This window comes from Oryzias latipes, chromosome 23, assembly GCF_002234675.1.
Source record: "Oryzias latipes chromosome 23, ASM223467v1".
Classification (NCBI taxonomy): domain Eukaryota; kingdom Metazoa; phylum Chordata; class Actinopteri; order Beloniformes; family Adrianichthyidae; genus Oryzias; species Oryzias latipes.
The window spans coordinates 16,182,241-16,199,148 of NC_019881.2; the positions used below are offsets into that span (position 1 = coordinate 16,182,241).

General features: G+C 35.8%; 1 protein-coding gene across 3 annotated transcripts in view; it reads left to right on the top strand.

The window, feature by feature from the left end:
• LOC101156213 (voltage-dependent calcium channel subunit alpha-2/delta-1) overlaps positions 1–16,908 on the top strand; it is a 90,411-nt gene that overhangs the window by 15,561 nt on the left and 57,942 nt on the right. For all 3 annotated transcript variants that reach the window (XM_023952498.1, XM_023952496.1, XM_023952497.1), the window contains exons 2-3: positions 7,760–7,841; positions 9,447–9,563. In XM_023952498.1, the coding sequence (XP_023808266.1) occupies positions 7,760–7,841; positions 9,447–9,563 (199 nt within the window). The remainder of the gene's footprint in view (positions 1–7,759; positions 7,842–9,446; positions 9,564–16,908) is intronic.

The following is a 16,908-nucleotide window of genomic DNA, read 5'->3' on the forward strand; positions in this document are numbered from 1 at the left end:
CTTTTTGAGATCAGAATTGATTTTCTGTCAACACTTTAATTACATGCTGGCAAGAAGCGAAGGACATAGCAACAGTTCATTTCTTGATTTACGGAGTTCAGTTTTGTATGTTTTGATAAGTTGTAGTTTAAAAATGCAACATCCGATAAAAAAAATGGGTTTCTCCATTACTCACAAAAAGCGTAAAACACCAAAAAAAAACTGTAGGACATAAAACATTAGTAAAAATTGGAGTAAGACATGCAGTTTTCACGGTCTTAAATCTATTTATTGCAATAATGAAAGTTGTCAATTACAACAATATGCAGTATTTTGGACCTGGAAAATGGAAAACAGCAACTGTTTGAAAGAGCTTCATGTTGTTATCATGTGGCAGTGGTTTTAACATGGCTAGTTGTGTTGATCTGTTTAGCCAGGATGGTGGTGTTGCTCTAACGTTTTATTCTCTGTGACTCATGTTGCATAAAACTGCTAAACGTGTAGAAACCTGTATGTTTCAGTGATGTATTGTGTTCTTTCTCTCATAATGTCAAAGGAAGTTTATTTATTTTTAAAGAAGAGAGACCACTCAACCTTAAACCATCATCTTTGTGGACTGGTATTGATTGGTTCTGCTTTGTCTCTTTGAGATGCTTTCAGCCCCAAATGAAGTTAAAAGTTTAACCGAGCTACATGGAGGATCATCAATGCAATCATGTTTTCTGTTGAGCGGAATTTGGGATTTAACGTTGTATTTTCAAAATCCACAATTTTAAAAAAGCAATCTGCATTGTCTATGCAGTTTTTTTTTTAAACTCTTTTCTTCAACAAATAACCTTCTGGATTGTATAATTGCTGTATTTGTTGGGAGCCTTTCGTGCAGCTTTCTGGGTGCATGACATCGTAGTCCATCTATGCCACACACTGTAATGATGATTTATGGACAGCAGCAAAATGCTTTAATATTGATCATTCCATTTTTCTCTATTGCTACAATCAACAGTATGACATTTATGACATTTTTTTATCTAAATATCCTTCAAGCAATGGTTTGTGGATTCCCCTGCTCTTATTTACTAAAGCAACAATATCAGACATCTGATAAAATGTTTGCATACATCACATTACTAAAACCTAGTAAAGCAATTATTTATTCTAGTAAAATAGTCACATTTTTATCATTAATCATTTTAGACCTATACAGCTCTAAATGCAACCTTTGACCTCTAACTTCCTCACCTTTAAAACCGCTACGATTTTGCATTAGGTTAATACTGGCTGTTGCAGAAAAGCAACACATTAGTGGTCAAGACAAAAAAACAACTCAAAGTAGACCAACTGAATTATGATCCACTTGAGGGGCATGCAAATTAAAGGGGAAAAAAAAGTAGAGCAGTATTGATTGTAGATTTCTGCATCTCCTTTGGGGCTTTTCAGCCAAATAAATTAATTATTCCATCAGAGAAAAAGTGGCTTTGGCTCTGAACTGCATGGCAAGAAATCATAATCCTGAACTGCCAAAGGAAGAGGAAAACTTGGACTACAATTTATACAGAAGGTCTATATCCGTGCTCCTTTTTCAGAATGTCGTCTCACTACTTAGTAAATTAAAGTTTCATGTTGCATTTAGACTTAAAAACCTTTGTGCACTTTATGGCTCATACACCAACCATTTGGCTGACTTTTTCTTTTAAGCTTATAAAAAAAAAAAGTAATCTGTCTGTCGATTAATTTAGTATTTTTTTCTGTTTCACACTTTCTTCTTGTGCACTTTGGTTCTCTTTAATATGGTGGCCTGAAGTGCAAATCACATCAACAAACCACACAATGCAAAATAAACCTGAAACATCACATCAATGAAAAAAAAAAGCTAAGAAAATGCATTTAAAGACATCAAAGCAAAATTCCATACACCAAAACATAACCATAAGAAAAAAAAATAAAAGGGAAATGTTTTTAAAAAAAAAAGTGATTTTAGTAAAGAAATCAAGCTGAAATAATAAAAAATGAAATTGGAAAAGGTAGGAAATAATGGGAAATTACTGATTGCATGGCAAAACAACCTTCTACTTTCCCTCTTCTTCAAATTTCAAACGTCATCATACATTAGCAATATCTCATAGTTACAACCTCTTCTGGTTCATTATTTTGGTTCCTTTTTTTTTACATTTAATGCTGATTTTGTTAAATTAATGTTTTCGGCATTTTCTATTATATTCTGGGTTCTGGAATTCTTTGATTCCTAAAATGTATTGCTTTTTATTATTTATTTCACGTTAAATTGTCATTTTGAACTTTATTATGTTTTTTTTCATTGAGTGATTTGGAGATGGTATTTGCACTTCAGGGCCACGGTCTTTATACTTAAAAAAACAACATAAAAATGTAGCTTTTGTGCTAAGTTGCTTAAAGAGGGTAGCAGTAGCTGTGAATCATTTGCTCTTCCACTCTGTTTTTTTTTTACTTTTAAATAGTAAAACAATGCACTTTAGGAGACAGAATAAACAATAAAAACACGTTTTTCTGTTACTCGCACAGCTATTGAACCTACCACTCAACTTTTGGAAAACATTCGTGAACAACCAAATACTGCTAATAATTATTAATGTGTATTTTTAGTGTTATTTATTATATATCTGCTGTTTTTAATAGCGCTATGGTAACAAGGCAATTTCCCCCTTATGGGATCGAAAAAGTTTTATTCTACTCTATTTTAGCTGGCGGGTTGATTGACATTTCAGATAAATCATGCATTTTGTGTTACAAGCACCAAATTTGGTGTGGATGTACCCTGTACAAGAATTATTTTTGTTAGCCATAAGAAAAATAAAAAAGTGTAGCCATTTTTAAATATGGGCTGTACATGCACAAAACGCATGCATATACCGTATTTTCCGGACTATAAGTCGCACCGGAGTATAAGTCGCACCAGCCCAAAAATGCATTATAAAGTAGAAAAAAACACAGATAAGTCGCACTGGACTATAAGTCGCATTTTAACTTTCACAACCTTATATGACACAATCAAAGCAGACTGTTTATCTAATAATTTCACAGTAATTCTTTCTCAAACTTATTTATTTATTCTTTTCATGAAGCATCATTGGCTAACTAATACTCTGTTTTCATCCTGTATTTGTAGAAACAGTTTTCACTTTTATTGCATTTCTGAATCTATGAAATCATTGGAAAATAGAATATTATGTTGTTAGCCTTCAAGATCTTAGTGTAAAAAAAAGTTTGCTGATTCTCTGAGTCACTTAACATCCTCTTAACACTTAACATACCTCATACATCAAATTGACCCAGGAACATCATCTCTGTTCCTCACAAATGAACATAACAGGAGGGTTAACAATGTATTTATTTCAATTTATTTCTAATATAAGTCGCTGCGGAGTATAAGTCGCACCCCTTGCCAAACTATGAAAAAAAGGGCGACTTATAGTCCGGAAAATACGGTATTATTGTTATTTTGTATTTTCTTAAAGGGGTTTCTAAAGTACATTCATGTCAAATTTGGTGCTTGTACCACAAAATGCACGATCATTTTTAACTACCTGCTCCACTATTTAGGCTATGGCTTCAGTCATTGGCCCCAAAAAAGTATAGATATAGTTGACTTATGACGAACAAAAGCTGTGATTTAACAAAACACAAAAGTCTTGTTCTTCTGTTAATTGTCTCTTTCTGTTTAGGAAAGTTAGAGAAGATGAAAATCATCTGCAAGGCCATGATGACTCACTGTAATTGGCAAACTGGGGTTTGGTGTGGAAAATTAGTACCTTTAATTTTATTATCATAGAAAAATTGATACAAAAAAACTGCACAGTGGTTGTGTGGCTTTTCTGTCTGAGTGCAATCATCGTCATTGTGATGGTTATGTCTGCTGGAGTAAAGTTTATTGTCATCGGGCTTGATGAGATGAAGCAGAATTGGATGCACACAGAGCTTTATTACTTAACAATGTACTAAACCCTCTTTAGTCTATCAAGATTTCACAAAAAGCAAGCAAAAATCTCAAACGACAGCTGGTTAAAGCGGCAACAGAATGTAGAAAGGAGTGAAACTGGCTTTCATTAAAACAGTCTGCTTCATAAATGGGGACATTTGAATTACTCGTTGTGAGGGGAAAATGGCTTACAGTGCCACAGGGTCTCACACTTGACTAATGTTCTGATGTTTTTCTTATTTTACAGCAACATGCTCCACAACCACATAGACTGCATGGCTCACAAGCCATTTTCGATGTTTTCTTATGTCTCATCTCCCTAATCCTACAACCCAGCTCTTCCCCCATTTCCCCAAGAAAAATGCTCGAGTGAGTGACATAGATTAGAATGAATGGCCTGAAAATCCTCGCCATCATAAGGTCCTGTGATCTAAATTTTCCGCATACTGCTCCAATTTCTCTTCATTAATGTTTCTGCTCAATTCCCTGAAAAAGCCCTCCTTGTTACTGGTTTTGCAAAAGGGATATTCTTCTTTGTGTAAGAGGAAATAAAAAAAAAAATCAGTGTTTTATCAGAATGGATACCAGAATGGATTACTGAGCTTCTTGTTGTTGGCCAAGAAATCTCTTTCTAAGAAGATTGAACACTATAGGCAATACATAGACTGAGTTATCAGCAGTAGGATTTATTTACCATCTATAGATCAGCTCAGATGAGCTGCTATAAATCGGTGATTTTCAACCTTTTTTGAGCAAAGGTACACTTTTTCCTTGACAAAAATCCTGTGGCCCGCCAGCAACCAGAAATAAAAATAGGCAATCTCTAAAGTCAGTCTCTCCTTGATCTTGTATGCATTTCTTGCAATATTTGAGGCACAAAACATTTGAAGTTGAAGCTGTTTTCTGAAAAGTTCTATTGTTTTCAATAATGACTTTCAACTAAAGTAGTTGAAAGTTTGCCTATGTAATTTTTTCCCCTCCAGTTTATTAAAATGAAATTTGATGTAACCACACTAAAACCAAATAAAATGCCATTCTTTCTGAAGATTAATTTATTTTTTATTTTTATTTTTTTATCTTCGTGCAAGAGAAAATTTTTGATCAAGTATATAATCATAGCATGTTTGATACATTTTAGACAAAAAAGAAAGACATTATATTAATGTTTATAAGTTTAATTGTAACTACACAAAATAGTGAACACGCTGAAATTTTATTAGTTTATCTTTTGTCCAAAATTGTAACTTTAACAAAAATGTTGTATTTATATTTGAGTGATTAAATAGTTTTATTTTAGTTAAAAGTGTCTGTTGGTTACTTCACCTTAAATGCTGTTTCTTTTATTTTGTTTTTACTTATATTTAAACTTAGTTTCAAGTTTTTCAAAAGTAAATGGAGTCTTAAATTAAATTTGTCCTCTAACCGAGACATTATTAGAAATCAGCTGTTTCTTTCTTAGAAAGATGAGTTTGACCAAACAATGGAATCTCTGACTCCCACATAAACTTTGGGGGAGAACTAAACAGTTTTCTTGACAGATGTTTGCGTTTGTTCTGCTTCATGACAGTTAACAGCAGCACAGTAAGAAATTCCTGCAGGTTGCTACTAGGGACTGATTTTTACAGATCAATAAGCAATAGTAATCCCCCCCCCCCCCCCCCCCCCAAATGACTTAATCTTACATCCACAAAAACCTTACATTTGCAAGTGCAAGGGCAGTGGGAGCATGTGTTGGAAAATAAACAAATAATGAAAGAAAACTGGACTCATGGAGCATAATCCTCACATATGGTCATCATTTTCCCATCAGGCACCTGTTGTGCTTCCCCTTACTTGGTTGAACTAAATGAGGCCCAGTGAAAAAGCTGAACACACACCTGATTGACACTGATGTCGAACCTTTCCTGGTCTCTAAGGGCAACTCCCAAAAATTAAAAAAAAAAACACCAAGGCCCTGTTTGCTGGAGTAAATTGCCCCATTTTCCCATCAAACTTGGAACAGGTCACGGGGAATTTTGGTGGTTATAATTCCGACACTGTAATAAGGGCTTATACAGTGACAGAAAGTTAATCCTATATCTGCCCTCGGCCACTTGCAGCTGTCTTTTAGACGGCTAAATATATTATGTGGCTGCTGTGCCGCACATTTCAAGTATGAGATAACCGGCTCACATTACACTGTATTTTCTAAATCAGATAATATACACAGCGCTCATATGTCAAAGGCCTCTTTGCAGAGTGGGAAGGGGGCAATTTTTGCACTCATGGAGGCATTCATACAGTTTAGACATATTTACAGTGTAAGTGCCCGCATAATTAGGGCAAGAGGGATAACAATTACAGCAAGGTTGACAGATGCATTGTGGGTGGATTCACCTGAAGGTAACTTTTTTATACAAGTTGGCTTTCGATAAAGAGTTCATGAACTCAAAGGAAGTGTTAATAAAATAACATGTTTGCATTTATGTCTATTTAAAGGACAATGATAATGAGTGTATTAGAACAGTTTCTGTGAGGTAAACAGTCACAATATTTGAGATCTTCTTGGTGGATATGAGGACATGAAGTATCTAGATATAAAACAAAACAATAAAGACAAAATCCTATGAATGTATCGTAAACACTGACTGCAGCTTTACTCCCAGTTTTACACACACAAAATAACAGTCAAAATCGTGCAAACGTATCAAAAATTACAATTGTATGCTAACATCTTTAGATTTCCAACAATGAAAAATCGGAAATTAATTTAAACATTTCTAAATTGAGATGTAAGAGAGGATCTTGATTGCTTTTTAATTTAATCAGAGCTCCCCTTTGATTTTGCAAATGCTAATATGAAGAAAATAATAAACCATTTCGGTTGTGCTGGTAATTATTTCGCATGTTGATCCTTTGACTTATCATTTTGCGATTTCTCTCCAACTTATTGTAAAAAAGAGGCAACTTTTACAGATTTTACAGTAAAGAAAAGGCAAAACCCAAATTTTTTTTTAACTGATTTGAGCAGGTATTGAAGCTTTATTCTGCTAATGACAATTTTGGAATTTAATGTTCTTTTTAAACAGTATCAACCGTTTAACCACCTTGATGTTAAACTGAGGTTGAAAAAAGTTTCCATCGGATTTATCCCTGTTCTAGATAATCAGATAATCAGATTTCTAAAATATTTGGACAGCACAAGTGATCAAAGGCTAAAATGAGGTTCAAATTTGTGATTAAGAAGGTATTTGTGCAACTTCCTATAGGCTGCCTGTAAAATCTTCTGCAATACGTTAAATTCGCTTTACATTTGTGTAGCAATGCTTGTAGATACGGACACACATCGTCATGCATATCTCACGCAGAGGTCACAGGAGAACACTAGTGGTGCTGATGTTAGAAAATACCATCTTAATGAATTCATTTCGATTTGATAAAGGAAGCTGCTCATTAAAAAATGGCCTGGCCTTCCTGGAATTGATAGTTCGACAAGACAAATGAATAAACATTTGCTTTTCTTTTCTCAGCTTGTGTGATTCGTTTTATTTTAATTTTTTTAAAGAGCATGTAGAATTAGTATGACCCAGAGGATGTGACACTGTTGGGGTGAAGGCTGAATATTTGCTGTATTAATGCTCACACTGCTCAGAGCAAAAACTGCAGAATTCATGAAGGACAGATAAAATTCTTGAATGCAGCTTTATCTCTATGACTGCATACTGATAAAGCCAGGAATGAAATATAGTTAATGTATAAAGACTGAAGCTCATTTATAAATGTGCACAAGACTGAACAGAAGTGCTTTTATGGCTGAGAAATGATTTGCTTCTTTTGGTGTCTTTTCAGGGTAAAAGAATGGGTGGACCAGATGCAAAAAGATTTGATCGCATTAACAGACACAGCCAGCGGTTTGGAGAATCTAATAAAGGTAAACAACTACTGCAGGGTCACTACAAAGTGCAAAGTAAAATAAAACATAATTTAATATTTGGGTTGATCCTTAATCTAAATATATATATATATATATATATATATATATATATATATATATATATTGTGCAAAGTTGTTTTTTGACTTAGCTTTTTTTTTTTTTCAGAAATAAGGGTAAAAGAAATCATCTTTTATTTGGAGCATAAAAAAAATGTAAAAGCCAATAATAAAATTTCACAATACTTATTTGTTCTTTCAGATACTTTTATTTTTTCTTTCCCCCAATTTTGGAGCTCAACCTTTTTTATTTGTATTTGCCAAACAAGTTTTAAAGAAAAGTCGCCTTTGGATTAGAAACCCGCAGCAACAATATCGTCTTTCAGTTCAGGCACAGAGATTTTCCAAATTCCACCAGGAAGTGACAACAAATCATCTAAAGTCAGGTCTCTAGACCCTGAAGACGGTCATGAGGCACTTTAAAACATTTGTGTATTTATTTATTTTCCCAGTTAAAACCTACAAATATATTGGAGAGGTTAAACCATACAAATGAAATCCAGGAGGACAATGAAATCTGCAAAATAAAACAGTAAAAAGAGAAAAAAAACACATTTGTATCATTTCAGACCATAGTTTTCATTTTATGTCATCTTTGGACATAGCTAAGCAAAAAAAAAAGAAAATAGAGAAAAATAAAATTGTGCTTTGAGTCACGTGCTTCTCTTAGTCTAATTAACCCCCCCTACTTGACTTGAGCTGTCACAACACATCACTCCTCTATATATAGTAGCTTGTCATTAAGCATAACGCAGCATCATTTCATTCTGCCAGCACAGTGTACACACTCAGACAAGATCAGGATTACAAAAGACTGTCCACACACTCATATGCTTGTGTGCAGACTCACTTACATTGAACGGGATGCATTCTTCATGTATATTGATTGGCAGCATACATCTGGTACTTCAGAACCCTCTGAGGGGAAAATCCAACATGTTTAAGTCATAGAAAGATATCCGTTTTTTTTTCTGGATGTTGCGTACATGATTTGCAACAAGAAGTGAGAATTTGAATTTTGATTTTTTGCTAAATGCATGAGAAAAATAGGAATTGTAGGAACTCTGGGATTTACTACAAAATAAAATGTCACATGTCTTTATTGCCTGTTTGTTCTCCCACATTCCCTTAAAGCTTAGAAACAATTGGAGGAAAACATTTTTAAACTATTTTAAACCATCTTAGGTTTAAAAAATACATTGAGGAACACAGCTAACTTTTCTTAGTAGTATTTACAATGATCAAAGCAAGAACTATTATAAGGCTTGAGGATGAAGGCTTGTTCTTCTGCTCCTTGGTCCTAATGATGGACAATATAAAACCCCTTCAGGGTGTCAAATAATTGGTATTTTTTATCATTTGTTTGCTGTATTCCTGTTGCTGGAACAAACTCTGTTGTAGAGTAGATTTTATTCTTACGTAATCAGACACCACAATTCAATCATTGATGTGTCGTTGCCTATTTTTTCAGTTTATCAGTAAAAATCTGAGCAGTTTCTGATTGTGCAATGTCTCACCCTCATCTGTCCTCTTTGACTTTCTCAGATATATCATAAACACAAAACTCACTTCAGTGTGGAGTCCAACAATGCCAGGCAGCTGGTGGCTACAGCCTCAGGGAACATTGAGAAACTGCTGGATAACCGCTCCCAAGCCTTAAAGGTGAGTATAATGTCACTGTTATGTGGCGGCCCGGGTGCTTTTTTAGGAAATTAGCAAGTTGGCAGATGGATGTTGTGCTTTCTTTTCACTATTGTGGCTCATGAAGAGGCAGTTCTTGCTTAAAAAAAAGGGGGAAAACTCAAATCTTGTCTTTTTTTTGTGTGTACCTGTGTGTGGGCGTGTGTGGCTTGGTGGGTGTAATCCCAGGAAAGTCTTGTCTTTGTCACGTTGCAACACAAGCTGGAGCAGAGCCACTGGTTCAGGCTATGCACTGATCTGACATCATTAGACACATTACCTAATTCAGTGTTACCAGTCTGGGTGTCTTCACGCTAAAAGCCCCTTAATAAAATCTATCAGTGTGTTTATCCCACTTAGTGGTACCATGGTACCAAAGTCCCATGTTTTTTTATTTGTCACAGATGGAAAAACATCATTGCTTCTATAACAGACTATACAGGCTTCTAAAGTTTGCTCAAGCGTATCAATGCTGTCTTTTTTTCAGGATAGCTCATGGATATAAATTTTATTTTAGTTTTATTTTATTAAGTTAAGGAGTAACTAGATACAGAAAAAAAAAAAATATTTAGCCACAAATGGTGCAAGTTCTCCTACTTAAAAAGATGAGACAGGCCTGTATTTTTTATCTTACACAATTGTTGGCTGATCCTAACCCTAATTTAAAAGTGTTTAGACTTGAAAAAAAAAAAAAAAAACTTTTGATAAAAATCAAAACGAGAAAAACCAGAAATATTAACGCCTTTTTTTTAGCAATTTAGAGGATTTCTGCTTCTGGCTGTTCATGTCGGCAATGAGGTCCTCTTGTTGTGGTGCAAAGGCAGGTTAAAATGCAAGATGTTTACTCATGTATATTGTTTGTAGTTAGAAATTAAGTTTTCTGAAGACTTTTTAGGTTAAACTATAGTGTTAAATATATTGTTAAAAGCTTTTTATTTTAACAACTAAAAATGTGTAAAACATTGATGCAAAATTGACAGACATTTTATAAATCCAGTATTTAAAGTAGTGTAGATTTTTTTATACTTGTTTATCACTGATTTATAAGTCAAACACAGAATCTTGCCAATGCCAAATTTACATCCATAATCTAATCTATTGTTGTTATCAAATATTTATACAAACTTAAGTTATTCCTTTAAATATTTCTAAACCTTCACCTTGTAAAAAAATCCTTTCTTGTGTCACAGTTTCTATACCAGTTGAATAAGGCTTTTGCATTATTTTGTTATTATCTCACACTGTTCAGCTCAGCCTTTCTCTGTCACTTACTTTAACTGTATCAACTGAATAAAGATCTCAGGAGCAGATCCCAGTCCTGATCAATTCCATTCAGAAGACCAGAAATATCCAATTAAGGCCTGGCAGCCTGTTGCCATAGTTACATTCGCATTGATTGGCACATCCATCCAGTTATGTCTCCAAGTTATTGCCAAGGGATGAGGGACAATTAGTTTTCGGTGTTGTGTTGCACTTTAGGAGACTAACACAAATTCTCAGAAAAATCAATGGCGGCAAAATAATGATGTTAAACTGCACGCTCCTTTATTGCTTTCTATCAAAACCACCTGCTGTGCTCTTCACCTGTGCAAGTTAATGGCAGTTGTTCAGGGTTGTATTCAAAATGTCAAGTTTGTAGTAGTAATGCTGGTTTTGTGCAATGCTTTGTTCCTGAAAGCAAGTTCATGCATTTTTTTAGTGGATGGATGGATAAGTGAGTTGAATCCTTTTCTGTTTTTTCTTAAAACAAAATATCTCCTTTCATTACATTAAACCTAAGATGCATTTAAATCTAATTTTTCCCTCCCGGATGGCCTCTGTATTCCGGCTGTACCATCCAAGATTGCCGTAAATCACAGAAAGGGTGTTTTATCCCAGTTGATTCATAGCCGTTTTTCTCAGCTCCGAAGTCCCAATTTTCTCTAAACGGCCTCACCGAGCCATCAGTCAGTCAGATAGAACAGATGTCTGAGTGACAGGTAGACAGGGAGGTAGAGGGTGAAAAGAAGGTGCTCTAACAGGATGGACGCTGCTGCTATTTGTCTTAACCTCAGTACCGCCCTGAAAATCATAAAATGTTTAAACAATTTTCATCTTTTTTTATCCATCAAAGGTTTAATCATTTTCAGGAGTCTTTTAAAAAATATTTAATATTTTCTTGATATTGCAATAAATTGTGGCAAAAAGGGGTGGATTTTCTTATGATGAATAGTAGGTAGGTGGATCCTTGCTTGTAACTTTTGCACACTTTGGGAATCTAACCTTGTTTTCCTGTATGTTAGTCCTGCGCTTAACTACCGGTAACTGAGATATCCAGTTGCCCTACAAGATACAAAACATATCAACCTAAAAACAAAAAGCAGAACACTGCCAAAATATTTAAAAAAAATGATATCACATTCTCCCATTGTCCCATGTTCTGTCAAAGAGGTAAAATCTGTGTAGTTTGAGCAGAAACTGCAGAACTTGTTCCTACTGTTGTTGTGTTCATGTTTGTCTCTGAGGTCCTTTTTCTTGTTCCTGTCTTTATAAAAAAAAAAGATAAACCTTTTGATATAATTAAAGAAGATTTTTTTTATATAAAAAAAGGACATTTGTGACTAGAGAAACACAATACTGTGTTGCCCTCATGGAACGCAGTATTGGAACTGCTGCCATCTGTCCTTGTGGATGCGGATGCAAAACCTCCCTACTGAATCATTGCCTACACGAAAGCTTGCAGAGAATAGAGAGAGGAAAAAACTTGAATTGGAAAAAAAACAATAATTAATAGTTAACTAAATAGTTTACAGAGCAAAGCAGAAATGCCTTAGACTGCATTATCAATTTGGCAGGAGATTCGAATGACTTTGGCTAAAAGTTTAAAGTGTAATTGACAGGCACATTATAAACAAAATAAATGTAAAAAAAAAACAGAAAACGAGTTGGCATCAGTATTCAGAGACAGGTTTATGCCGAGCCTTAATTGCTCATAAAAAACCAAACGCCTTTGCTGCAGAGGAGCATTTATGCACAAAATGTTTCTGGCTTCCTGTGTTTTCCTCACATCGTAGCTTCTGCTCTCTGGAGTGCCATGAACTCTGGGAAAAAAAAACACTCTGGTTGCTAAGCTACATAGCATAATTAAAAAATGAATAAAAAGTCCCACTTCCAAAATGAATCATTTTCTCTTTCCTCTCTGTCTTTCTTATTTACCACATTAAACAATGAGCATAAAAATGGAGAGCTCTCCCACTTAAGCTCCAACCTGTGCATGCCTTTAACACTAAATTGCATCTTTTACAGCACCGATGTTCATTAAGACGTCTAGGAAGGTTGAGAGCGCTTTAATGGTGCTCTTCTAAGTGTTGTGTTCTGTGGTAGAGTGTAATTACAGTGAAGTCACTGATCTCCAGTGTCTGCATGTGTGTTATTAAAGCGCCACTGGATGACGAGCTGTGAGTCATTAGACAACTGTTAGAGCTCTGATCACAGAGCATACACACACACACAAACATGTGCAAAAAAGGGTTGTTGTTTTTTTTTTTAAACTCTGCTAAAAAGTGTTCTCTATTTTCTATGCGTTACCTATAAAGAATCCACATAAATGTCAGAGCAAAATAAAGACTAGTAATTTATGTAAATATGATCCAAAGAACAGTTTTTTTTCTTTTTGTTTGTCTTCTTTTAATGTTTTTTTTTTCAATTAGCTGATGTCTTAAAGGGGAAGAAAATTATTATGACGTCAAATTTTAAAATTTGTGATGATATAAATAACCAATGAAAATATAATTTTGAGTATTTACAAAATTCATGCAGTCAAAATTGCACTCCAATCATCTTTTGATCTATTTTCAAACCGTTCCCAGTGGTCTTTTGATTTTGATTATGCCGTTTTTAACCCAAATCTAAAAGCCTGTGTCCGAATCTAAAAACACAGTTGCTGCTAATCCTCATTAATTCATTTGTAATTTGCCTCTAAAATGTCAGCGGGACCGTTGGGGCAGAGTAAGCCTTCTCTCATTTCCCATCATCCATCTGTTTACACGCTGTCCCACTACGTTACGGTCCCTCATAACTCCAACCTAACATTAGCATTGTAATAAAATTGGCGAGCAATATTGGACCTATCCAGCCGTACAGTTTTGAGCCAAATGCTGGACTTGGCTCGTTTTTTAGTTGAGGAAACATGGAGACATTCATGGATCTATTTTCTGCAAGGGGATGCATCAAAATGATAACAAATGTGATTTTTTTCAAACAGCTGCTTTGCATCTGCCAATGACTTAAAAAGATTTTAAGAAATACTCAGAGCGGCAATTTTAAGCTCAATTTTCATTATATTTGACCTCCATCGTGAGAAAGAACATGCAAACAGCACATTTTCACCAGAGGAGTGGGTCTTTAAAGAAACAATTCTACTATTGTCCAATTTTTGTCCCTATTGTTTACTGTTAGATATTGTTTCCAATCAACCTCATAATTCCATAGATGTGTCTGTGCATTTTGGCTCTGGTTGTGATGATTCACCTCAGCTTCAATAACAATCGTACTAGATTTTAACAAATTCCTGCTGTGTTCTGACATGAGCTGTAATGTGCAGACTGCTGTGCTTTGAGTTAAAGCAGGCGCTTTCCTGTTCTGCATTTGGGAGTCAGCGGAGCACGAGGTCAGCTGTAATCAAAGACAAAAAGCCCTTTATAAAAACTGGGTTTTTTGCATGACGCAACATTGTGCAACAGTATTTAGTCCCTTTCACTAATAGATGTAATTGTTTAGTGCCTGGGATGTTGCACCCAGCAGTAAATGAGTGAGATGAAGAGTTCAAGAGGGAGGGAGTGCAGTCTGAGTGGGGACTGGCTGCGTCTGTGGACCCAGCTGTTGCGCTGCGTCTGTCTCCAGCTTTGGGTTTGTCATCTGTTTTCCGACATCAAGCTCATCAGGCTCGCTGTACATTTGATGTCTTGCTCATTAAAAGGCTGAGCTGTCACTTTTACTTCTGTTCAGGTGTAGATGTATCAGCGGGAGAACTCTACTTTGTTCTGTTCTTTGTCCGTTAGGAGTCTCAGCAACTGTAACGGGCAAATTCCTTTTCTCATTCTGCTGTTGCTTTAACAGTGTCTCAGCTCTGACACCATCCAGCTAATTAGTGCTTCGATCCTGTGAGACTGATCTAAAAAGCCAAACGGGAAAGTGACATCATTTTAGGCACAGTACAGTAAATCTGGGTCTGGATTTGGGCGTATGAAGCAGCCATAGCAACACTTTCGGGGAAATAGGGAGTTTTCTGTCAGCCAGCTGGCACACAAAAAAGCAGGATTCAGCATAATCAAAAGTCCTTAACAGTAAGTCAAAGATTTTTAGGCTGATGAGGGTCTGTTCCCCTCCAAATGAATTGAGGAGAGTTGTTACAGTTAAGGTCACAATGTGCGTGTCTCTCCTCCCTACAGGCTTAGCAGGATAGATCTGACTAAAGCGTTGCCAGTCACAACAGCAGATGCTCATGTTTCCTCTGCTCTTCTGCTTCTCCCCACACACCAGTGGGATGACAGGTGTGTGTGTGTGTTTTCAATCTTGGCCGCACTAGATGCTTCACTCAGGCTGCCAGGGAACGTGCATGACATCGTCAGAAAACATGTTCATTTTACGGCCGACAAACTGTAAGATCACAGGTGCTGCAGAGGACAAGCTTGAAGTTGTGGAGTTCAGAAGCAAGAGGTGGTTTGAGTTTTTTTCTTTTCTTTTAATTCGTTGCCTTTCCATAAAAACTGCATTTACAGGTGAGATTTGTTTTATTTTAGGTATATGATGGTGAATCAATGAGTTCCTGCATTTTCTAGGAACTAGATATTGAGAATACAATAGAATACAACTTTATTGATCCCACAAAGGAGACAAAATCTTGCTACCATAGCTCTATTAAAAATAGCAGATAGATAATAAATAACAATTAAAAAATCCATTTAAAGAATTAAAAACTGTCTTTTGTTGAATATTTACGAGGCTTTGTAGAGTTAGCTGGCAGGAAGAAAGATCTGTGAAAGCGATCCTTCCAACAGCGAGGTTTACTCAAAGAGCTCCTCAATGTAAACATGGTCTCGTGCAGAGGTTGATGATGATGATGAAAAGAATTGTGCATGATGGATTCCGGCTTCTGTAGCATCCTCTTTAAACCCACTGCAGTCACAGACTCTAGGATGTGACAGGAGATCACAGGCCATCAAAGATATATATGCACAAAAGATAAAAAATATCTAAATAATATATATAAAAGATACCTCGGTGAATCCTCATCACTTTGCCTTTGATGGCAAAGCGTATAAAAGGTTTCATATAAAAAAAATCAAGACCATTTAAAACATTATAATAAAAAAATCCAGCATGTACAAACTATTAGTGAAACAGGGGGTTTGTATTTCAAAATAAGATCAGTCAAATCCTTGCCAGACATAGAAATCTTGGGCATATTGTATGTTGGGTGTGAGTTTATTACTGTTACAGCAGAACAAAAAGACACAAAAAATTTTTTTCTTGGAGCGCAAACTATTCTGTCTTCCTTTTCTACCAGCGAGCACCGTGTGGGATTTGAAGGATTACAGACATGATTAGATTTTTCTCCACTATACCACTGCCATGTGTAAACAGTCTGTGTCACCCACAGAGGGGATTTGAAGGAGAAAGCAGTCACATGACCATCGTAATTAAGACTCCAGTTTGTTATTCTGCGATTTTATTTGTGTATTTTTTCATTTTTTTTGTCGTATATGCTGTACATACCCTAAAAAAATCAACACGTTGAATAAATCTGTTAAAAGCTAAAATAGATTATTATTCATGAATCCACAGTCCAAACTAGAAACTCATCATTATTCTCTCATATGACTCAATTTTGAAGAAGTTCTCTGGCTGTTCCTTTGAACTGTTTCCTTTTTCCTTACTTATAAAATTCTCCTTTTTACCTTGGGGTCCATTTGACTTTTTTGGAAAATGAAAACTCTGAATAGTAAAGCTAGAAAAATCAGGAGAAACTTCAACAGCTACTGACCTTTGACCCCCTCCCCCCTCCCCTTGGCTTTTTGATAAGCCTGCGAGCTCCCTGTGCATACATGAGGTTGGCTGTTTGTGGGCTGGGGTGTACCTGTGTGTTCAGGTGCTGGAAGTCTGAGCCGGCAGGTTTATCAGTATGTTTACTTTTTATTTATATTTTTATTTCCGGTGCCTCGCTCTGGGTCGGCTGCTGTTCATCCGCTGCGGCTTTAGATGGGGGCCTGTACCGCCACTGAGCTGTGGAGCTGGTCCACGCCTATGATGCTGCATTTGACTGGCTATGCAGCTGTTTTCGTGCTCA